General features: G+C 49.5%; 1 protein-coding gene across 1 annotated transcript in view; it reads left to right on the forward strand.

Moving 5' to 3' along the window:
• Positions 1–19,880, forward strand: part of LOC308561874 (TRPM8 channel-associated factor 1) — a gene marked incomplete at its 3' end in the record, with an annotated part of 66,512 nt that extends 46,632 nt beyond the window's left edge. Inside the window, exons 1-8 of the mRNA XM_081147416.1 lie at positions 715–805; positions 3,183–3,803; positions 9,531–10,522; positions 10,741–10,838; positions 14,704–14,917; positions 15,257–15,496; positions 16,325–16,662; positions 19,252–19,880. Coding sequence (XP_081003542.1) covers positions 3,196–3,803; positions 9,531–10,522; positions 10,741–10,838; positions 14,704–14,917; positions 15,257–15,496; positions 16,325–16,662; positions 19,252–19,506 — 2,745 coding nt within the window. The 5' untranslated portion in view covers positions 715–805; positions 3,183–3,195. Of the gene's footprint in view, positions 806–3,182; positions 3,804–9,530; positions 10,523–10,740; positions 10,839–14,703; positions 14,918–15,256; positions 15,497–16,324; positions 16,663–19,251 lie in introns of the transcript that reaches the window.
• Positions 19,881–20,318: the final 438 nt, after the last annotated feature.

The following is a 20,318-nucleotide window of genomic DNA, read 5'->3' on the forward strand; positions in this document are numbered from 1 at the left end:
GAACCTCCTAGGACCCTCCCACCTTCTCAGCGCTCTCAGGTGCCATTCCAGCAGCAGCCACTCTCTAGCTTTAGCTGTGGTTTCTGCAGCCAGGCACGGACCTGTCTGTTGGGCGATGTAACAGGCGCGTTTCCTTCCCAGCAGCAGCGTCGCTGGGCACCATTTCTGTGCATAACACCAGGCCCTGCTCTCTTAGCTGAGCTCCCTGCACCCCCCAGAACCGCCCCAGCACAGGGTGCGCGGCAGGTGCTGACCACCAGGGGGCAGGCCCGCAACGCAACGCAGGAGCTGCCGCGCGGCGGTGACGTGGCACCGGGGGTTCCAGGTTCTCCGGTGACGCCCCCGGGGACCCGAGAGGAGGGCGCCCGATTCCCCGCCGGGCCGCGCCCCATTCCGCCTTCGGCCGTGGGTTGCGTCGTTGCTGGGGCGCTGTCTGCCCCGAATCTGGTTTACTGGAGACTTGGCGTTTGCGTTCCACTCCCAGGGCGACAGCAACCGGGCCGTGCGCCCTCGCGCCCTCCGGGACCCGTCGGGGGGATGTGGGAGAGCGGGTTTCGGCCCCGATCCCCGTAGAGGCCGAGGGATCCTGCCTCCCAGACACCCCCCAAGTGCGGCTGGCCCGGGGCGGGGTGGGGGTGGGGTGGAGGAGACACCTTGGGAAGGCGGATCCAGGGCGCGCCCCGCCCCGTCCCGCCCCGTCCCGCCCCGTCCCGCCTTGTCCCGCGGGCCTCTTTAGGACCCAGGACTGAACACCTGCAGCATCCCCTGCGCCGGAGCCCGAGCCGCAGACCAGAAGCCCCCGAATGTGAGTGTTTCATCCGCGCTCGCGGTGGACGCCCGGGCACCCCGCACACTGCGCCCCGGGCGCCAGGCGCACGCCCGGGAACCTTCCCTCGGTCGGCGCGTCTCTCCTCTTACCGCCAGCTTTTCATCTCCGTTTGATTCGCCGGCCTGAAACTATTTACTATTTGTCTCAAAACACTTTCTTCTCGCCTCTTGGAACAAGAATTTGACAGAGTTGGGGCGGGGGGGGGGGGGAGGGGGAGGAGGCGCGCGCGCTGGTTGGTCTGGAGAGTTGGGGGTCAGCGTCCCGAGGACCTATTCCTCATCTCCTGGGTTTCGTCGTGGTTTCTCCGGTAAAACGAGGGCTGCCCAGATTAGTGACAGATTTCCCTCGCTATCTCAGAGGGAGTTAACAGGATCTGGACCTCGAGGGGCCGGCCTCCCTCCGGCCTTTCCCACTCCTGAACCCCAAGGCTGGGATCGCGCACCCACGCAGTCCAGGAGGGGTGTGGCTCCCTGGAGCAATACTGAGAAAGAGGTGATAGATTAAAAACAAACAAACAAACAAAAAGTCCCTGGCTGCGCTCAGTGGTTCGAGTGTGAGCCCATCCACCGAAGGGTCACGGGTTCGAATCCCGGTCAAGGAGACGCACCTGGGTTACAGGTTCTCTCCCCAGCCCCGTACAAGGTGTGTGCGGGAGGCAACCAATCTATGTGTCTCTCTCCCATCTATGTTTCACTTTCTCTTTCTCTCTCCCTCCCTCCCACGCTCTAAAAAAATCAATGGAAAAAATATCCTTGGGTGAGAGTTTAAAAAAAAAAAAAAAAAGCCCTGGAATTTTACGGGAAGCACAGGTCAAGCCTACCAGAGAGTCCATGGAGAACCAACAAAGAAAGGAGAAAAAAAAATCCAGAAAACAATGGAAAGCCCAGACCCTGGAGGCCTGGAAATCCAGAGAGAGGCGCTCAGCTCTTCCCTTATGGGCAGTGGGTGAGATTGGGGGGCTCTTGTTAGAGAGAGGTGTGTAGCGTGGCTTGAGAAAGGTGCAGATGAGAATACGTCCTGGCATCCTGGGGAGGAAACCAGATTGCTTTCCTCTAGATAGGAACCTAAACGAAAGGCAGTGACGTGAAGGACGATGGACGTCGAGGCAGCTGACTTCATATGGAACCGAAGGGGGGGGGAGCCCAAATCAGCAGGGGGCTTGGGTACCTGTCTTAGGTGAGATCTTTTTTTCCAGAGCAAGGCCTGGCAGAAGGACTTGGGTGCACTTAGTTGATCTGGGAAGGGAGCCCAGAACCAGGGTGAGGACATGGGGAGGAGACAAGGAAGGGAAGGAAGGGCATGTCTCTCAGCTGTTTTCCACCGTGGGCCCCTGGAGCTCGGTTCCTCCGGGGACCTCTGAGGACTCTAGGACGCATCTCAGGCAGCCACTGAAGTCAGAAAGGGGGGGGGGGGCGTGCACCGGCACCAGAGCATCTACTAGAGGAGCCTTGTCACTTGGAGAAGCTAAAAAGGGCAGCAAAGGGACAGACACATTTTTCTCAGTGGTCCCTGTGCACGCAGCCCAGGACAAAGCGTTTTTACATGGGCTCTCTTAATCTCTCCAATCCTCAAAGAGATGTATGATTTTTTTTCTGCACACAGGGACACTGAGGCTTAACTAAGTTTATCCAAGAGGAGCTGCTTTAAGGGGGTATAGTGAGCTTAGTTTCAGGAGCAGCGAATTTTAAACGAGCCCCCCAAACCACAGAATGCTACCCCAAAAGAGGTGGCGAACTCCCCAGTTAGACAAGCTCAATCGGGAGGCGTTCCTCACTCGTTTAGTCGAAGAAGCTGTCAGAACAAATGCAGTTTCTGAAAGGTCACCTGACCTTTTGGTCCAGAGAAGTGACAGAAAGACAAGTCGTCTCCCACATGCGGGTCACCTGTCCCAGTGACTTACCAGGCCCTGCAGCATCATTCCCTCCCCACTCCACCCAGGTCCTACTCCTCCCCGCCCAGGTTCTCTGCGGCCACGTTGTCACTTCTCTTAGTGGGACCTGTCAGGTTTCAGCTTCCATGTCCCTTTCTCATAACTGCCTTTCCTATCACTGAGTTTAAAGTACTCTTCCAGTCGCTCAATGACACCTCACTCTGTTTTCTTTTCCCCCCAACACTTATTAGTTGCTGCATTTTATTGATCTGTTTGTCACCTCTTTATTTAGGGTCCTTCCCCTTCTAAAATACTAGCTTCAGGAAAGCGGGGGCCTGGTTTGTTTTGTTCCCTGCTGCTCCCCCAGTGCTGGCACACAGTGGGGACCCAAGAAACGGTTCTTATCTGAAAGCATTCAGCCTTTCATGTGTTCCCTCACTGCTCCACCTGCTCTGACCACGCCGTGTTTGCTTTCCTCTGCAGCAACGGAGTGACCATGGCTGCTTTCGAGGCCCTTATGCTTGGATTGAAGAGCTGGGATATCCCGAAAGGTCCCACCCCGTGTGAACTGCTCCTCGTTGGAGAGGCCGCCTTCCCAGTGTTGGTGAATGACAGGGGCCAGGTCCTCATCGCTGGGTCCTTCTACGGCCAAGGCCGCCTGGTGGTGATGGCCCATGAGGGCTACCTGCTGGAAGCCTCCTTGGCTCCATTTCTTCGCAACGTCGTGAACTGGCTCTGTCCCTCTCCCGGGGCTCGCGTGGGAGTGCACAGGAGCGTAGAAGCACTCGTTGCTATCCTGCAGTGCTCTGGGGTGAAGGCGCAGGTTCAGCAGGAACCGGGAGACCCCTTGGGGGTTTACTGCATCAATGCCTACAACGAATGCCTGGCTGAGGAGCTGGTCCAGTTTGTAAAATCTGGTGGAGGCTTGCTCATCGGGGGCCACGCCTGGTACTGGGCCAGTGAGCATGGTCGTGAACACATTCTGTCCAAGTTCCCCGGGAACCAGGTGACCAGTGTGGCTGGAGTGTACTTCACCGACACCTATGGCGACATAAGCCAGTTCAAAATCTCTAAGAAGATACCCAAGATCCCACTCGAGGTCAGGTGAGTAATATGTTCCAACAGGGAGCCTTCCCCAGTGGCCCTGTTGACACCAGGCCTTACCTTCCATCCCCTTTGCCACACTGCCTCCATGATTCCCTAAAGGTCCTGATCACCGTAACCCCCCGTCTGTGTACCTGCGAGTGCCTGTCTAGCCAGCCCAGATATAAAGCCCCGGGAATGCAGCTCTATCCTCGGCGCCTGACGGGTGGGAGAGGGCAGCAAACCTTGTAGACCATAGAGATTGATGAATAAATATGTGAATGCCGACCCATCCAAAACCATAACCGGAGAAAGGGTGGCCTAGGGTACTAGCGGGAACCCGCAGACAGACACCTTCACGGAATGTACTGCCGGGGGACCCGAGTCCAGCCTCAGCCGAAAGCAGCTTGAGCAGACCGACCCCTAAATGGGGCCCAGGCCCTCCGTTCAGATGCCTCCTTCACAGGGATGTCCCCTCTGAGGTTTTTCAGTGAACTTTCCTGCCAACGAATCTTGGTCAGAGGCTCCTGAACAGACCCAGCAGGTTTGCTGACTTCAAATTTCTGCTGAAGGTGTGGGAACTCCTTCAGAGGGCTGGTCTGTGTGCCCAGGGGAGGGCCCACCCCCCAAACCAACGGGAGATCCCATCACTCGGCCTCTCCCCGAGGACAAGAGCTGACTGCACAGCTGGTCTGTACGCCGGAGGAGGGCACAGCAGTCCCTTTCTTATGTGCAAAATCAGCCTCAAAGGCCCTTGCCTCTTTAGTGCCAAGACGCAGAACAGTCCGGAGAAAACGTTAAGCTCAGATCAACAGCTCATTACCCCGCACCTTGTGTAACCTGCAAGGTCTGGACCATATCAGGAGCTGCTCACAAGTCAGTGCGCGCTAGTAGCTTAGGCATCTCACGAAGACCCCGCGCAGTCTCCTCGGCTTCTCTCCGCAGTCCCCTCGAGCGTGAGGGGTTTGTCCAAGGACCCCCAGCTGTCGCCGCACAGTTCTGTTTTTATATCCAAGATCCGTACATGTGGAGTTTCCAGGAAAAGACTGCAGAGAACGAGGCTAGATCCCGGAATCACCTCTCCACCAAATCTGACCAAATGGGTGAGAAATAATAACGAGGCAGCTGAAACTGGAGGGTTTGGTGCTGAGGCCTAGGTCGCTGAGCACTGGCCAGTTTAGAGATGGGTGGCTGACGGGTGACCCAGTGTACGGCCTCTCCTGATACCATCCCCACCCCAGACGCGCAACTGAAAGCGAAGAGAAACTTGAAACCACGAATCCAAGAATGATCATCACCGCCTCTCACGTTGTAGGAGAATGAACAAGTGGTGAGTGGACATCTAAGGAGAAACCACCCTCAGGTGGAAAAGCAGCAGAGTGACTTGGGGAGGCAGGAGGGATGCTGTTTCCAGCACCGTGGTGGACTGAACCCCAACGAGTGGAGGGACAGGTCCCCAGCGAGGACAGTAATCTGCCCCAGCTGGTCTTTGCCCTTCAGTTAGTGCTACGAAGCTCAGGTGATAGGAAAGTGGAAAGAAGCAACCTACAGACCTCAATACAATTTGAGAAGGTGGGTGGATGTGTGTATAGAAACAAGCCGGTCCTGGGTGACTTAGAACATCACAGAGAATTCACCCACTCTAGGCCAGGACACGCGAAAGCCCTGCCCGCGCCAGCTGCGAAAAAAATCCATAGAAAGACCACATACAAATGCTGTGATGATTTTTAAAAGGGAAATATGAGAGACAGAAATTTAGTATGGAAAGACGATGGAATCAGTCACACCTGGAGGAAAAAGGTGACCACCCCCCGTGAACAGAAGCACGTTTCCTGAGAATGCTTCCAGAAAGCCAGGAAAGAACTTTCTAAAAAAATGGATGTTAAATAAAACCGGAGACAGAATGAGATGAAAGGGGGATTTCCAAGTCAAGAAAACAAATTAAGAACCAAGCGCCTCAGGTAAAATAAGTCAACTCGTCACCACAGGGGACAGAATAGACGAGGCCAACCTGTGGCCACAATGACGGCAACTCACTTCCCACTGAACTTTCTGATCACTGCTGGCTTTGCTATGACAGGCCAGTCAGTGGCATTCAGAAGGCCATCGCCCGTGTCACCTGTCTGCTCGGGTGGGATTTGGTGTGTGACCTAAACGCCACCGTCTCTCCTTCCCTCCCTTCCTCTGTGCCTTCTGCTCTTCCAGCTCTAAAGGGACACGCTTCTCCTTTTTCATCAACGCAGTATTGTCGGCACCTTCATGCCTATTCAAAGCCTCTCTTGCACACAATATACCTGTCGATTGCCGTGTAGCCCGCTGTGGGCTTCATGCAAACACCCCACAGTGGAAGAGAGATTTCTGGTGTGTGCAGGTGAGAGCCACCCTGGATCTGCTTCCTGTCCTTGCCAGTTATTAGCTAAGAAACATGGGGCGAACGGACTAACGTTTCTAAGTCTCATTTATAAAGCGAGAATGATACCTTTCAGGTTTATTATAATCATGAAAAGAGATCATCCCTACGTATAAATGCCTGGCCTGTATGAAGCCTCCTTAAATAATAGCTGCTTCCATTATGCCATTATCCAGATTAAATATTATAAAAAAGGTATCTTACAAGACTTAAATACTGGCAAGTAGAGATCTGAGGTCATTCGCATTACCCTTACCCGGCCTCCCGTCACCCCTCCGGCCTCCGGCCCGCTCTGCCGCAGGCGCACAGGCTCCCTCTCTGGGCCGCAGGCTCTTCCTGGAGGCTCGGCGCTGCTTTCCTCGGCCCGACCTGGGCAGCCCATCCTGACTGCCTAGTTTAAAATTTCAGAATTGTGCCAGGCACTGTCTTAGGCATTTAATACAGAATGACCTATTGAACACTGGCAACGCTGAGAGGGAGAGTCTTTTCCGGAGAGGAAACGGGCACACTCCTATGAGGCAATGCGGCTCAATGGGTCATCTCGCCCCGTTGCGTGTTAACTTCACCTAATTGCATCCTCAAAGCCCCCCTAGTGTCTATGGCATGCCTAACTGCCTACAGATCCTGTCTCCCCGCCGGGCTCAGAAGTAGGTGCTTCTGGAGCCAGAGACATACATACAAGATGTGGTCCTACCCCTGAGCAACTTTCTGAGTTGGTGCCAGTGTTTTTAAAAGTAGGTCCGAGAATGTGAGGAAACATCCAGACCAGTTTTACACATCACCTACAGCTAAGGGTTTCCCGAGGATCAGTTTTCAGAATTGTGACAAGTAGCTTCTAGGGCTGGCAGAACCAAGTACCACAAAGTGGGTGGCTTATCTCATAGTCGGAGGCTGCAAATCTGAGATGGAGGCCCTGGAAGAGTTGGTTCCTTGTGAGGGTTGCCAGGGTGAACCTGTTCTGGTGGTGTATTGGCTGTCCTTGGCCTTTCTTGGATTGGTGAAGCATCACCCTGATCTCCACCTTCATGGACAACCGGTATTCTCCCTGTCTGCTTTTAGTGTCCAGAGTTCCCCTTTTAAAAAGGGCACCAGTCATATTGGATTAGGGGCCTACCCTACTCCAGTATGGCCTTATCCTAACTTAGCTAATTACCTCTTCGATTATCTGATTTCCAAATAAGGTTGCATTCTGAAGTGCTGGGGGTTAGGACTTCCACATATAAATTTATAAATTTCGGAGGGACACAACTCAACCGGTATCAGTGACCTTTAGGTATTAAGGTCCCTGTTTATCGGATATAACATCCTATTATCAGATCAGTATACTGGGGGTATTTATGTATTTTAAATAATCATTGACCCCTGTTGAAGGCTTTCTGTGTATCAAGCAGTGTATTTGCCAACTTAGGAATGTTATCTTTATTTAATATGCCCAGAAACCAATGAGAGAATGGCAGCTTTGAGAGGGCAAGTGATTTTCATAGGGTCCTCTGGCTGTTGTGTGGAGGGAGGAAGCAGGATCATGCCCGGACCATCAGAACCGGGGCCCACCAGCGACCCGCTCAGCTGGATAGTAGATTTAGGAGTGAGCGTGAATCCGAAGGTTAGCAATTTCATTAACGGCGGCTCTCCAGACTGAAGGTTTTCTGTCATTAGGTGAGACTTTAGAAGGTGCTTTTCAGAAGATTCTGGAAGAACACTTAAAAGTGGAAGCCAAGTCTACAAGCTAAGTCTTGTAGCTCAATGTCATTAACTTCCCACAAGTCTAGGGTCTCTACAGGTAGAACAGGCTACGAGCAAAACTGATGCCTGGCCTTGGCCGGTGTGGCTCAGTTGGTTGAGCACCGTCCTGTGCACCGAAAGGTTGCTGGTTCGATTCCTGGTCAGGGCACATGCCCAGGTTGTGGGTCCAGTCTCTGGTCGGGGTGCATACAGGAGGCAGGTGAACAATGTTTCTCTCTCTTTCCCTCTCCCTTCTCCCTTCTTCTCTCTAAAATCAATAAAAACTTTTTTTTTAAACAACACTGATACCTGAACCCGTATGGCATTCGCCATGTTACTTTAAATCCTGTATCTGTGTCTGGTTTTGTGTTTTTTATCTGTTTTTGCTTTGTTTTGGGTGTTTTGTTTGTTTTGCAAACCGGCTTATTTAGTGCACAGTATCTTGGAATCTGATTTTTAAAAATTTCTCACTAAGCATTTTCCACTATCTAATTCTCTTAATTACCACTTGGTATGCTCTCTAGGGTTAACCATAACTTATTTAACCAGTTTCCTATTGTTTGACATTTAGAGCATCTACTAATTGGTTTTTTTAAAAGAGAAAGAAGGAAAAGTCCTGGAATACAAAACCTTTTCTGAATCATTACATTTTGAACATTTCTCAATAAAAAGTAGTAAATACATCATCAGATTTAGGCGAGAATTTTGTTTTGTAACAAAAAAAAAAAAAAGTGTGTTTGTATAAATCTTCAAGTGTTATGTTAAACAACTTACTTGTAATGTGTCCCTGGATCAGAACTGGCACAAGGTGAGGGTAATTTGATGTTTTCTTACAGCTCCCCCCCCACCCACCTTTTGAAGAAAATTAGCTCTGAGATATGTATAAGTAGAACTACTTTCTCTTGGAATAATAGACCATTTCTTCTAATTTAATTCATTTATATGTTTAACTATTTGAAAAGATAGGAAATTCAAGCCAGACTAGCTCACACTCAGTTGACTGACATGGGAAGAATTCATTCGGAGAGTGTGGATTTTAAGATGTGCGAGCCCGGCCGAGCATGGCTCAGCGATTGAGCATCGGCCTAGGGTCCGGGAGGTCACGGGTTTGATTCCCGGTCAGGGCACAGGCCCGGGTTGCGGGCTCGATCCCCAGCTGGGGGTGTGCAGGAGGCAGCCGATCAATGACTCTCATCATTGATGTTTCTATCTCTCCCTCCCTCCCCTTCCTCTCTCTGAAATCAATAAAGATGTATTTAAAATAAAATTTTTTTTTAAATGTGCAATTAAGGCCACTACCTCTTCAGTATTTCATCAGATCTATGGCCACATGGATTATAAGAGGCACCGTTATTTTATGTGTCACCGAGAAAGAGCAAGCAATGCCCATTAAACAATGACATGCCATCAGTTGTTAAGAGGTGAAAACATATGCCTCAGACATGAAAAAATAAATGGTTCTGTGCACTACAGTCCTAAGTGTTACCAGTAAGAACAGGAAACTGGCATGAACCTGGTGGTCTCTGTACCCACACACAGATTTCTCTCTGCAGTGAGCTCAGGTCAGTGGTTCATTGACTGACTGTAACCCCTTTGTTCCCCGTTTCACTTTCCAGGTGTGGAGAGGACTTGCAGCAGGACCAGAACCAGCTCCTGAAAGGGATCTGCGAGCTGGACATCAGGATGGGAGGAATCCCCTCGCAGCTGCTGGTGCACGGGGCCCTGGCCTTCCCTCTGGGGCTAGATGCCTCCCTCAGCTGCTTCCTGGCCGCGGCCCGCTACGGCCGGGGCCGGGTGGTCCTGGCTGCCCACGAGGGCATGCTCTTGACTCCCAAGTTGGGGCCCTTTTTGCTCAATGCCATACGCTGGCTATCCAGAGGCCAGACTGGCAAAGTCGGGGTGGACACAGAACTAAAAGACCTGTATGCCCTGCTGTCAGAGCACGGCGTGGAATGCAGTCTGGAGGCCCGTGTGACGAGCTGCGTGGCTGTCTACTGCTGCAAGGCTTACAGCAACAGTCAGGCGAAGCAGCTGCAGGAGTTTGTGGCTGAAGGAGGGGGCTTGCTGATCGGGGGCCAGGCCTGGAGCTGGGCCGCCCGGAACCCGGACTGCTCCGCCTTGGCTTGTTTCCCTGGTAACAACATTCTCAACTGCTTTGGCCTCAGCATCCTACCTCAGACCCTCAACCCAGGCTGTTTCCCTGTCCCCACCCCCGAGATGAGGAGCTACCACTTTCGCAAGGCGCTGTTGAAGTTCCAGGCTTCCCTGAACCATGGGGGCGAAAACTTGGAAAAGAGCTGGATGAAAAAACTGGAATTCGATGGGGCCGCCTTCCTGCAGATCCCTGCAGAGAAGGTCCCTGCGTACATATCCATTCACCGATATTTACGGAAGATGCTGAAGGTGTGGGGCATCCCAGCTGTGAGCCCCAAATACCCAGTGGCCAGTGGTTCCCGGGAGGCTGCAGTGCTCCACCTAGCCACGGAGCTCGTCAGCTCTGGGACTGACTGCACCGACCTGATGAAGGAGCTGCAAACCAAGAAACTCGACACCAGCCAGGCCCCCTCGGACTGCCCCATCACTGTGGACATCCTTGGAAACAACCCAGGTGTGGAGGGAGGGGAGAGTGCTGGGAGCTGCGTGGGACCCGGGGAAGGTGGGTTAGCAGGTGCTGAGGTCCAGGAAGAGGCGCTGGGGTCCTGCTTGGGGTTTAGGAGGGCTGAGAGCAAGGAGCATGGGTGAGTTAGGGTATGTCGGGGAGGCCTGCACCTGAGAGTGAGGCTTCGTGTGGGGGAAGAGCTCAGCCTTTCCTATGGCTTTTCTCAGGCAAGAGTGACTCCTGGGTGAGCACTGGGCTCTACATCCCAAATGGACAAAAGGCAGAAGTCTCACTGTCTGCAGCTGCGGCCTCCGCCCGCCTGAAGGTAAGGCCAGAACACCCACTGCCCTCACCCCAAACCTCAGGGCTGCTTCATGCCCATCCAGCTCATGGCAGTGCTCCCAGGAGCTCGGGAAGGGAGTATTCTGCCCGTTTTACAGATTTCCCAGGTGAAGCAGCGAAATTTGACGGGGCCTGAGGCAGTGAGCGACGTTGCCAGAGCGCTAACATCAGATCCAGGACTCAGCCCTAAGCCTGCGATTTCTGTGCGTGGCAACGTTTGAGACAGCAAGTGTGAGAAGGGGGGCCCGTTGCATATTCTCAAGCCCACCCGTTTCCCCATAGCACACTGCCTTTCTGGGCTTTACCGCTTTACCTTGACACCTGAAGGGTATACTTAATCTGGTCACTCACAAAACTAGGCCCTGCACACAGAATTTAAATTCTCCCTGCCTCAGTTCTGAAGGTCGCTTCCTTCCACCGTTAGGGTTTCTTGTGTCAGGCTCCTTTCTGGAGCTCACTTATATTAAACCTAAGAAAAGCAATTCCAGGACTCCAGACAAAGGAGTACTCAGTCCATCAGACCAGGAGGGGAGCCCTGGGCAAGAGAGAAAGAGAGACTCGGGCCTCCCCCTCAGGCCAGATCCCACAGCCTGTAGTCAGATCTCCAGTCTGGGCACAAAGGGCAGACAGGACCCATCAGGCTCATCCCCAGCATCAAACTCAACACGCTGGTTTAGGGTCCCCGTAGAACAGCCCGGGCTTCTGCCTGGTATGAAGGGACCCTAGTCAGAATCAGCCTCAAGAGCTGTTCTAATCCCTGAAAAAGTCATTCTATGTGCCTTTCAGTCCATGTGACTTTTGGAGTGCTAAAATATCACAGGTTTCCATGCACAGCTCAGAGAAAAGAGAAGCTGGAGTTTGTCTTTTTTTAATTTTTTTATTTTATTTTATTACCGTTTACATACATTATTTTGTGTTAGTTTCATGTTTATAGCATAGTGGTTAGACAATCACATACTTTATACACAGTCTTCCCCTCACTAATTCAAGTACCCACCTGGCACTATACACAGTTGTTACAATATTATTGACTATATTCCCTATGTTGGACTTGACATCCCATGGTTATTTTGCAACTACCAATCTGTACTTCTCAACCCCTTCAGCTATTTCACCCAGTTCCCCAAACCCCTATCCCCTCTGGCAAACATCAGTCTGTTCTCTGTATCTATGAGTCTGTTTCAATTTTGTTTGTTCATTTATTTTATTCTTTAGATTCCACACATAAGTGAAATCACATGGTAAGACAAATCTTACTCTGACCAACTCATTTCACTTAGCACAATACCCTCTAGGTCCATCCATGCTGTGGCAAATGGTAGGATTTCATTCTTTTTATGGCTGAGTAATATTCCACTGTATATATGTACCACAGCTTTTTTATCCACTCCTCTATTGATGGGCACTTGGGGTGCTTCCATATCTTGGCTATTGTAAATAACGCTGCAATGGACAGAATGGTGCATATATTCTTTCGATTTAGTGCTTTGGGTTTCTTCAGATATATATATATCTCCAGTGATTTCACTTATATATATATATATATATATATATAAATGAAATCACTGGATCATAAGGCAGCTCCATTTTTAATTTTTTGAGGAGCCTCCCTACGTGTTTTCCATGGTAGCTGCACCAGTCTGCATTCCCTCCAATAGTGCACGAGGGTTCCCTTTTCACCACAGCCCCACCAAACACCTCGTTTGTTGATTTATTGATGACAGCCATTCTGAGAGGTGTGAGTGTTATTGTGATTTTAATTTGCATCTCTCAGATGATTAGTGACACTGAGCATCTTTTCATATGTCTATGGCCATTTGTATGTCCTCTTGAAGAAGTGACTATTCAGGTTCTTTGCCCATTTTTTAATTGGATTGTTTGGGGTTTTTTGCTGTTGAGTTGTATGAGTTCTTTATGAATTTTTGATATTAAGCCCTTAGAGGGTGTATCATTGGCCAATATCTTCTCCCATTCAGTAGGTTGTCTTTTCATTTTGTTGAGAATTTCCTTTGCTGTGCAAAATGTTTTTAGTTTGATGTGGTCCCATTTGTTTATTTTTTTTCTTTTGTTTCCCTTGCCCGAGGAGATACATCAGAAAAAATATTGCTATGAGAAATGTCTGATATTTTCCTGCCTATGTTTAAAATTAAAAATGGAACTGCCTTATGACCCAGTGATTCACTTCTGGGTATGTTTTCTTCTAGGATTTTTATGGTTTTGAGTTTTACATTTAAGCTTTAATCCATTTTGATTTTATTCTTGTGTGTGGTGTAAGGAGTGATCTAGTTTCTTTTCTTTTTTCTTTTCTTTTTTTTTTTTTTTGCGTGTATTTGTCCAACTTTCCCAGCACTATTAATCAAATAGACTGTCTTTACTCCATTGTGTGTTCTTGCCTCCTTTGCTGTGCATATAGGCATAGGTTTATTTCTGAGCTTTCTAATTTGTTCCATTGATCTATGTGTATGTTTTTATGCCAGTACCATGCTGTTTTGATGACTATAGCGTGTTTGATATCAGGTAGCATGATACCTCCAACTCCAGGTTCTTTCTCAAGATTGTTGTAGTTATTCAGGGTCTTTTGAGGTTCCATACAAATGTTTGGATGACATGTTCTAGTTCTATGAAAAATGCCATTGGTATTTTGATGGGAATTGCTTTGAATCTATAGATTGCTTTTGGTAGTATGGACATTTTAATGAAGTTAGTTCTTCCAATTCATTAACATGGTATATGCTTCCATTTATTTATATCATCTTCAGTTTCTTGCTTCAGCATTTTATTATTTTTTGAGTACAGGTCTTTTACCTCCTTGGCTAAATTCATTCCTAGGTATTTTATTATTTTTTGATGCAACTATAAATGAGATTATTTTCTTAGTTTTCCCTTCTGATAGTTCACTATTGCCATATGAAAATGCAACCAATTTCTGAATATTTATTTTGTATTCTGCTGCTTTACAGGATCCATTCATCAGTTCTAGTAGTTTTTAGGTGAAATTGTTAGGGTTCTCTATATACAGTGTCACGTCATCTGCAAATAATTATATATGTTGATTTTAGATAGAGAGGAAGGGTGAGGAAGAGAGAGAGAGAGAGAGAGAGAGAAACATCGAAGTGAAGAGAAAAACATTAATTGGTTGCTGCCCGACTGCATGTGCCCTGATCGGGAATCGAACTAGTGACCTTTCTGTGCCTGGGACGATGCTTGACCAACTGAACCACACTAGCCAGGGCTAGGTCCTTGCTTTTCATCACTTTGAATATTTTGTGCCACTCCCTTCTGGCCTGCAAGGTTTCTGTTGAGAAATCAGCGGACAGTCGTATGGGTGATCCCTTGTAGGTAACTAACTGCTTTTCTCTTGCTGCTTTTAAGATTCTCTCTTTGTCTTTAAACTCTGATTTTCAGTCAGATGTTATGCGGGCTCCCAGCACTGGTGCTCCGGGGTAGGGAGCCTGGTGTGAAGTTGATACCCCGTGTTCTTCCCGGGGTACTTTTGCAGCTGAGGTAGCTGTTGGTATTCTCAACCACTGCACATGGCTGTGTGGCCAGCCCCTTCGTGTCTCCACCCTTCCTACCAGTCTCAATGTGGAATCTTCTATAAATCCTTGTTTATAAGACTTCTGTTCAGCTAGTCTTTAGTTGATCACTCAGGTTGATTGCTCTATAATTTAGTTGTAATTTTGATTTGGTCCAGGGAGGAGGTGAGTGTAACTTCCATCTACTCCACGGCCATCCTGGAGCTCTTGAAGTTTTTCTAATACCCTGCATCCACACAACATTGCACACCACCCCACACTCACACCACAGGGACCTAGTTCCTCCCACACACGGTGGAATCGCTTTTCCAGGTACAGATTGGCTGCCACACCGATGACCTGACCAATGCCAGCAAGATGTGTCGAGCCCCTGTGGTGACTCGCCAGTGGTGTATGGGAAACACCAGTCAGTCAATCTCTTGCCTCTGGGGTGGCCTTCTCTATGTCATCTTACCCAAAGGCAGTAACCTGGGACCCATCTCCGTCACTGTTAAGGGGGCTGTGCCTGCCCCATACTACAAGCTGGGTAAGTGGACTAAACGTTGAGGGGTGAAGGGTCGGCTGAGGGTGCTGCAGTGGTTAGAGGCTGGTTGCTAAGGAGGAGAGGGGTAAGGCCAGGTGGGCAGAAGGAGGGAGAACTGCTCGACGTTGAAGTGGAGGCAGGAGAAATCGATCACCCTGTCTGTGGGGACTGCAGGGTAGAACCAAAGCAAGGGCCTGGAGGCCTGTTCTTCCCTTCACAGCATGGAGACCTGCGTGATAGTAGTTCATTATTTCCGTATCTTCCTCCTGGAGTTCAAGTTGTGTTTTTCAGTTCAAGGGAAGTTGGGGAAGCGGCTGACAGATCCGTGGTATTTATTGCCAGGTAAGACATCCCTGGAGGAGTGGAGGAGCTGTGTCCAGGAGATCCAGGCTCCCTGGGGAGAGCTGGAAACAGACAACATCATCCTGACTGTGCCAACTGCAAACCTCCAGACCCTGGAGGACCCCGAGCCTGTGCTCCGCCTCTGGGATGAGATAATGCAGGCTATAGCCAAGCTGGCGTCTCAGCCCTTCCCCTTCCACCGTCCTGAGAGGATTGTTGCCGACGTGCAGATCTCCTCTGGTGGGTGCTCCAGGGAAGGACTTCTAGTCAGTGGGCACCATTTATTATTTTGCCCCTTTTTAATGTCCAGTATGGGAAAGGCATAATCTTACTGATAAAGGTAGATAGACATAAAAGACATGGACCTTGATGGGATGCAAAGATGTTTACATGCGAGAAGGTACATCATCTACACCTACAAGGTGAGATTGCACAGGATGGGTAGAACCACCTCAGAAAACATAGTACCAGGAGTTCACAGATGACACTGGGAGAGGCTAAAATAGAAACATTCCCTTCAAGCATAAGTCAGAGTTGGCAATGAAAAGAGGGACTAACGAGGCTTATATTAAGTATTGAGTGGTTTAGAGGAAAGAAGGGAATCTAAAGGAAAAAATAAGGAAGTCTGGTTCCCACGTGGGAAAAATTCCCCTGGGCCTCAAGATTCTCTGTGTTAAAGAGTATACATCTGGACAGTAGTAGTCTGCATAGGAGAAGAGATGACACCATTCTCGTTTCAAGGGTCTCAAACTCACAGCCTCACACGCATAGGTAACACACGCAAATGAAGCCCGGAATTATATCGAGAACGTGTGAAGTGTGTTCATAGTCTTCAGGGCCCCAGTGAGGTGGAGGGTGTAACTCCAGTGTGAGGGGCTGGGTGGGAGCAAGGACTCCAGTTTCTGACCAAGTCAGGAGAGCCATCTACTTTCCGATGAGCACAGAGATCCTGGAATTAACTGGCTGCAGCCAGGATGTTGAGGGAAAGTTACACAGTGGAGAGGAATGAAGGGAGATGGGTTCGGGTGCCCCCCCACCATGCCTCAGCTCTTCCTTTTGGGTTCCCAGGCTGGATGCATTCAGGGTACCCCATCATGTGTCACGTGCAGTCGGTGAAGGAACTCATCAGTGAGACCCACATAAGAAGAAGAGGTCTGTGGGGACCCATGCATGAGCTGGGCCACAACCAGCAGCAGCATGGGTGGGAATTCCCCCCAAACAGTACTGAGGCTACTTGCAACCTCTGGTCCGTCTATGTGCATGAGACAGTCCTGGGCATCCCCAGGGCTCAGGCCCACCAAGCTCTGTGCCCTCAAGCACGAGAGAAGAGAATCAGAGAGTACCTGAAGGAGGGAGCCCCCCTGTGTAAGTGGGACACGTGGACAGCTCTGGAAACGTATCTACAGGTACTGAGCCGAGATTCGGGGAGGTGGGGACCATCACACCCCTTCGTCCTGTAACACCCTTCACCACCCTCACCAGCCTGGGCCCACCCCCTCCCCCAGACACGGGAGACTGGGCCGTACGGCGATTTCTCACCTTATACATTTCTAGATGTGAAATAAGCACAAGTCCCTGTCTCCTCCCCCAGTGCTACTTGGGATTTTAATGTTTTGGAGTTGTCCCCCTTGCCTCCTGTGATTTTGCGATCATAAGTAAGAGGAAAGGAAAAGTATTATGAAAAAGAAAAAAAAAAAAAGTAGAGAGAAACACAGCCTATTGGCACTTTGGCCAAGAGCAGAAGCTCTTGGCCAAAGTACCAAGTTAGGCATTCTTGAGATTGAATCGCAGCTCTTCCACTCATTGGTTTTGACCTTGGTCCCCTAATAAGCGCTCCAGACAGGGTCATTGTCTTATTTCGCTTTGTTTTACCTCACTTAGTTTTATGGGCCAAGTGAGTGTTACGTCCCTTCATAGTAATAGTGATGTGTCTATGGGACAACTGCAAGAAGGAATGGTAGGAGGTCAGTCTAGCAAGGAGATTCGCAGATTTCTGTCACCCCACTTGAACCCCAAATGTTTTTAGAATCATTAACTAACTAACTCACCAACCAACTCAGTAGGAGGAAGCCCTGAACCAGGTCCACTTCCTGTGAAATAAGCACAAGTCCCTGTCTCCTCCCCCAGTGCTACTTGGGATTTTAATGTTTTGGAGTTGTCAAAGCTGTTCTCCAAATCAGATCTCCTACACTGTCCTCATCAACCCTGCCGCTAGGAGCTGGACGGCACACTTCTCATAGACGCACATACTAAGATGAGTTTAAACAGCCTGTCCAACATCACACATTTAAAGGACGGACCCAGAACTTAAAATCAGAAGTTAATGATGAGTTATTTCTTTTTTATTTCTGCTTTCACTCATTTTTTTTTTTAAATATGCCTTTATTGATTTCAGAGAGAGGAAGGGAGAGAGAGAGAGAGAGAGAGAGAGAGAGAGAGAGAGAGAGAGAGAGAGAGAGAAACCAATGATGAGAGAGACTCATTGATCAGCTGCCTCCTGCACGCCCCCTGCTGGGGATAGAGCCTGAAACCTAGAATCTAACTGCTGTCTCCTGGATCATGGGTTGATGCTTAACCACTGAGCCACACCGGCCGGGTATCTTTCACTCACTTTTCTAAAGAGTGAATGTCAACGAAATGACTTTGCGTTGCCTCCATTCTGGATTCTTATTTAGCCAGTCTGAGGGTCTACAAGGAAACAGACCTTAGATGGTAGGAGGTTGCCACTGAAGCGGAAAGTCAAAGGCCTAACTCTGCCCTCCCCACCTCCCCACTCACCATGGGGCCCTGAACTTCATTTTGCAAAAGCCATCTTGGCGCCTGAGCCTCGGCCTCGGGACAAGCAGACACCTGCTTCCCAAGCCTGCAGGGGCTCTCCTCGCCCTCACGCCTCCCACTCCGCCCTAGCTCAGGTCCTCATTACCCTTCCTTGCCTATTTCAGAAGCCTCCTAAATTGTTCCAGCACCTTGCCTCTACCTCTACAACCCATCTTCCTAAACAATCTTCATATTCCACACTTAACACTTTCCCAGTGCTCTCCTCTCCACGCAGCATAAAGTCGAAGCTGGTTAGCAGAGTGTGGAAGGCGCCTTATGGGAACCTCCAGCTCCAGCGCCCAGTTTCCTCACCTCCGTAATTACCCTCCATTGCACCAGGCTGCTTCCCCCTAGGAGCATACCTTGCTGTTCCAGGCTTCTGTGCCTCCCCATGTTTCCTTCCTGTGGCTGAAACTTGTTTGAACATCTTATCTATCACCTGGCAGGTCACCTATCAAAGTTCAGCTCTATTGCCCTCTTTTCTCCATAACATCCCAAGGATGTACTACGTGAGGGTTTTTCATCTCACTCAGGCTCAGACCTGTCTGATGCCTGGGAAAACAGTTAGGATCTGGGGGATCTTTTTTTTTTTTAAATATATTTTTTATTGATTTCACCGAGAGGAAAGGAGAGGGAGAGAGAGAGAAATATCAATGATGAGAGAGTCATTGATCGGCTGCAGCCCGCAACCCGGGCATGTGCCCTGACCGGGAATCGAACCCTGATCGCCTGGATCCTAGGTCGATGCTCAACCGCTGAGCCACACCCGGCCGGGCCATTTTTTTTTTTTTAAGTTAAAGATAATAATAATCATAATAACTGTCACTTATTGAATATTTACCCCCTTTCAGATATTAGGTTCCCATAACATCCCCTACTAGACTCAGGGGGAATAGGTTTTTGACAGGAGGTGGAATGAGCCAATGGGATTGTATTTATGTGCAGGGGTCATGTGGGGAGACAGGGACAGATAATAGTGAAGCTAATGAATGATTAAGAGGCAGCAATCACCCACAATGACACATTCCGATGACCAAGCTCATTGCAGTTCCTTTTGGAAACTGGACGCCTCATAGAGCCTCTGATTCTATGGAAAACCACTTAACCTCTCTGTGCTTCGTATTTCTTTTTTCCCTTCTTTCAAAATAAAAGTAGTGATTTCATAAATGTCTTCCCAGCTCCAGGAGGCCTTTGGGTGGGAGTCATTCACCTGCCTCTTTGCTGAGTACCAGAACCTCGTCGAGATCCCCAAAGACAACGTTGGCAAGATGAACCTGTGGGTGATGAAGTTCTCCAAAAAAGTGCAGAAGAATCTGGTTCCGTTCTTTGAGGCCTGGGGCTGGCCCATCCAGAAGGAAGTGGCTACCAGCCTGGCCTGTCTGCCTTGGTGGGAGGAAAACCCGCTGTGGGCTTACATCCACGCTGAGAAGTAAAACGTGCAGTCACTGTGGGGACAGGAATGGCCACTCGCCAGCTCCCCCGCTTACACTGTCACTCTCTCCAGGAGCCATGCTCCACCATCCCAGTCCTCCAGTGGAAGCCTTTTTTCGTCTAGACATCTTGAGATCCTGCAGGCTTTTGTAGTTCTAAAGACCACAGATTACCATAATAATGGAATAGCACTCCCTCACCCCTGCCAGCCCTGAACAAGGCCCCTGATTTCTTGTGCTTTGAGAAATTCTCCAATAGCAAGAGAGGCAAGCTAGTATAGTAGAGAGAGCCTGTGATTGATTCTATGGGAAACCACTTACCCTCTCTGTGCTTCTATACTCTTTCCTTCTTTAAAAATAAAAAGTAGTGATTTCATAAATGTCTATCTTGTCATGTTTGACCCCCAGAGCATATTCAACGTACATCTGCACTGAAAGCCCTCGTAGTGATTCAGGTATCCAGGACGTGGGGATAAAAGCCTATCCCTTGATACTGGCGAATGTGTTCCTGCACCCTGTGCAAGGGCATTCTTCAGCTTTCGCCAGGTCCCAGAATGGCTCGTATGTCCAGTTTTGTGGGGACAACCTGAAAACTGAATCTCACTTCTGAGTTGACTACCTTGAGGTTAGCATTCGGTCCTCATGCAAGAGATTTTCATGAATATCAGAGTCGCTCCCAGATAGCTTTGTTGAGGTCCTAGCCCATCTGCTATCCTTTCTCCTGCTTCTTGGCGATAACCTAAACCGGTCATCAGTGAAGTCCAACTAAAACATTTTTCACCTTCCCCAAGTCCTCTTAAGTTCGCTAGTAGAAC

Source organism: Miniopterus schreibersii (genome assembly GCF_964146895.1).
Source record: "Miniopterus schreibersii genome assembly, chromosome: 9".
NCBI classification, from domain to species: Eukaryota; Metazoa; Chordata; class Mammalia; order Chiroptera; family Miniopteridae; genus Miniopterus; species Miniopterus schreibersii.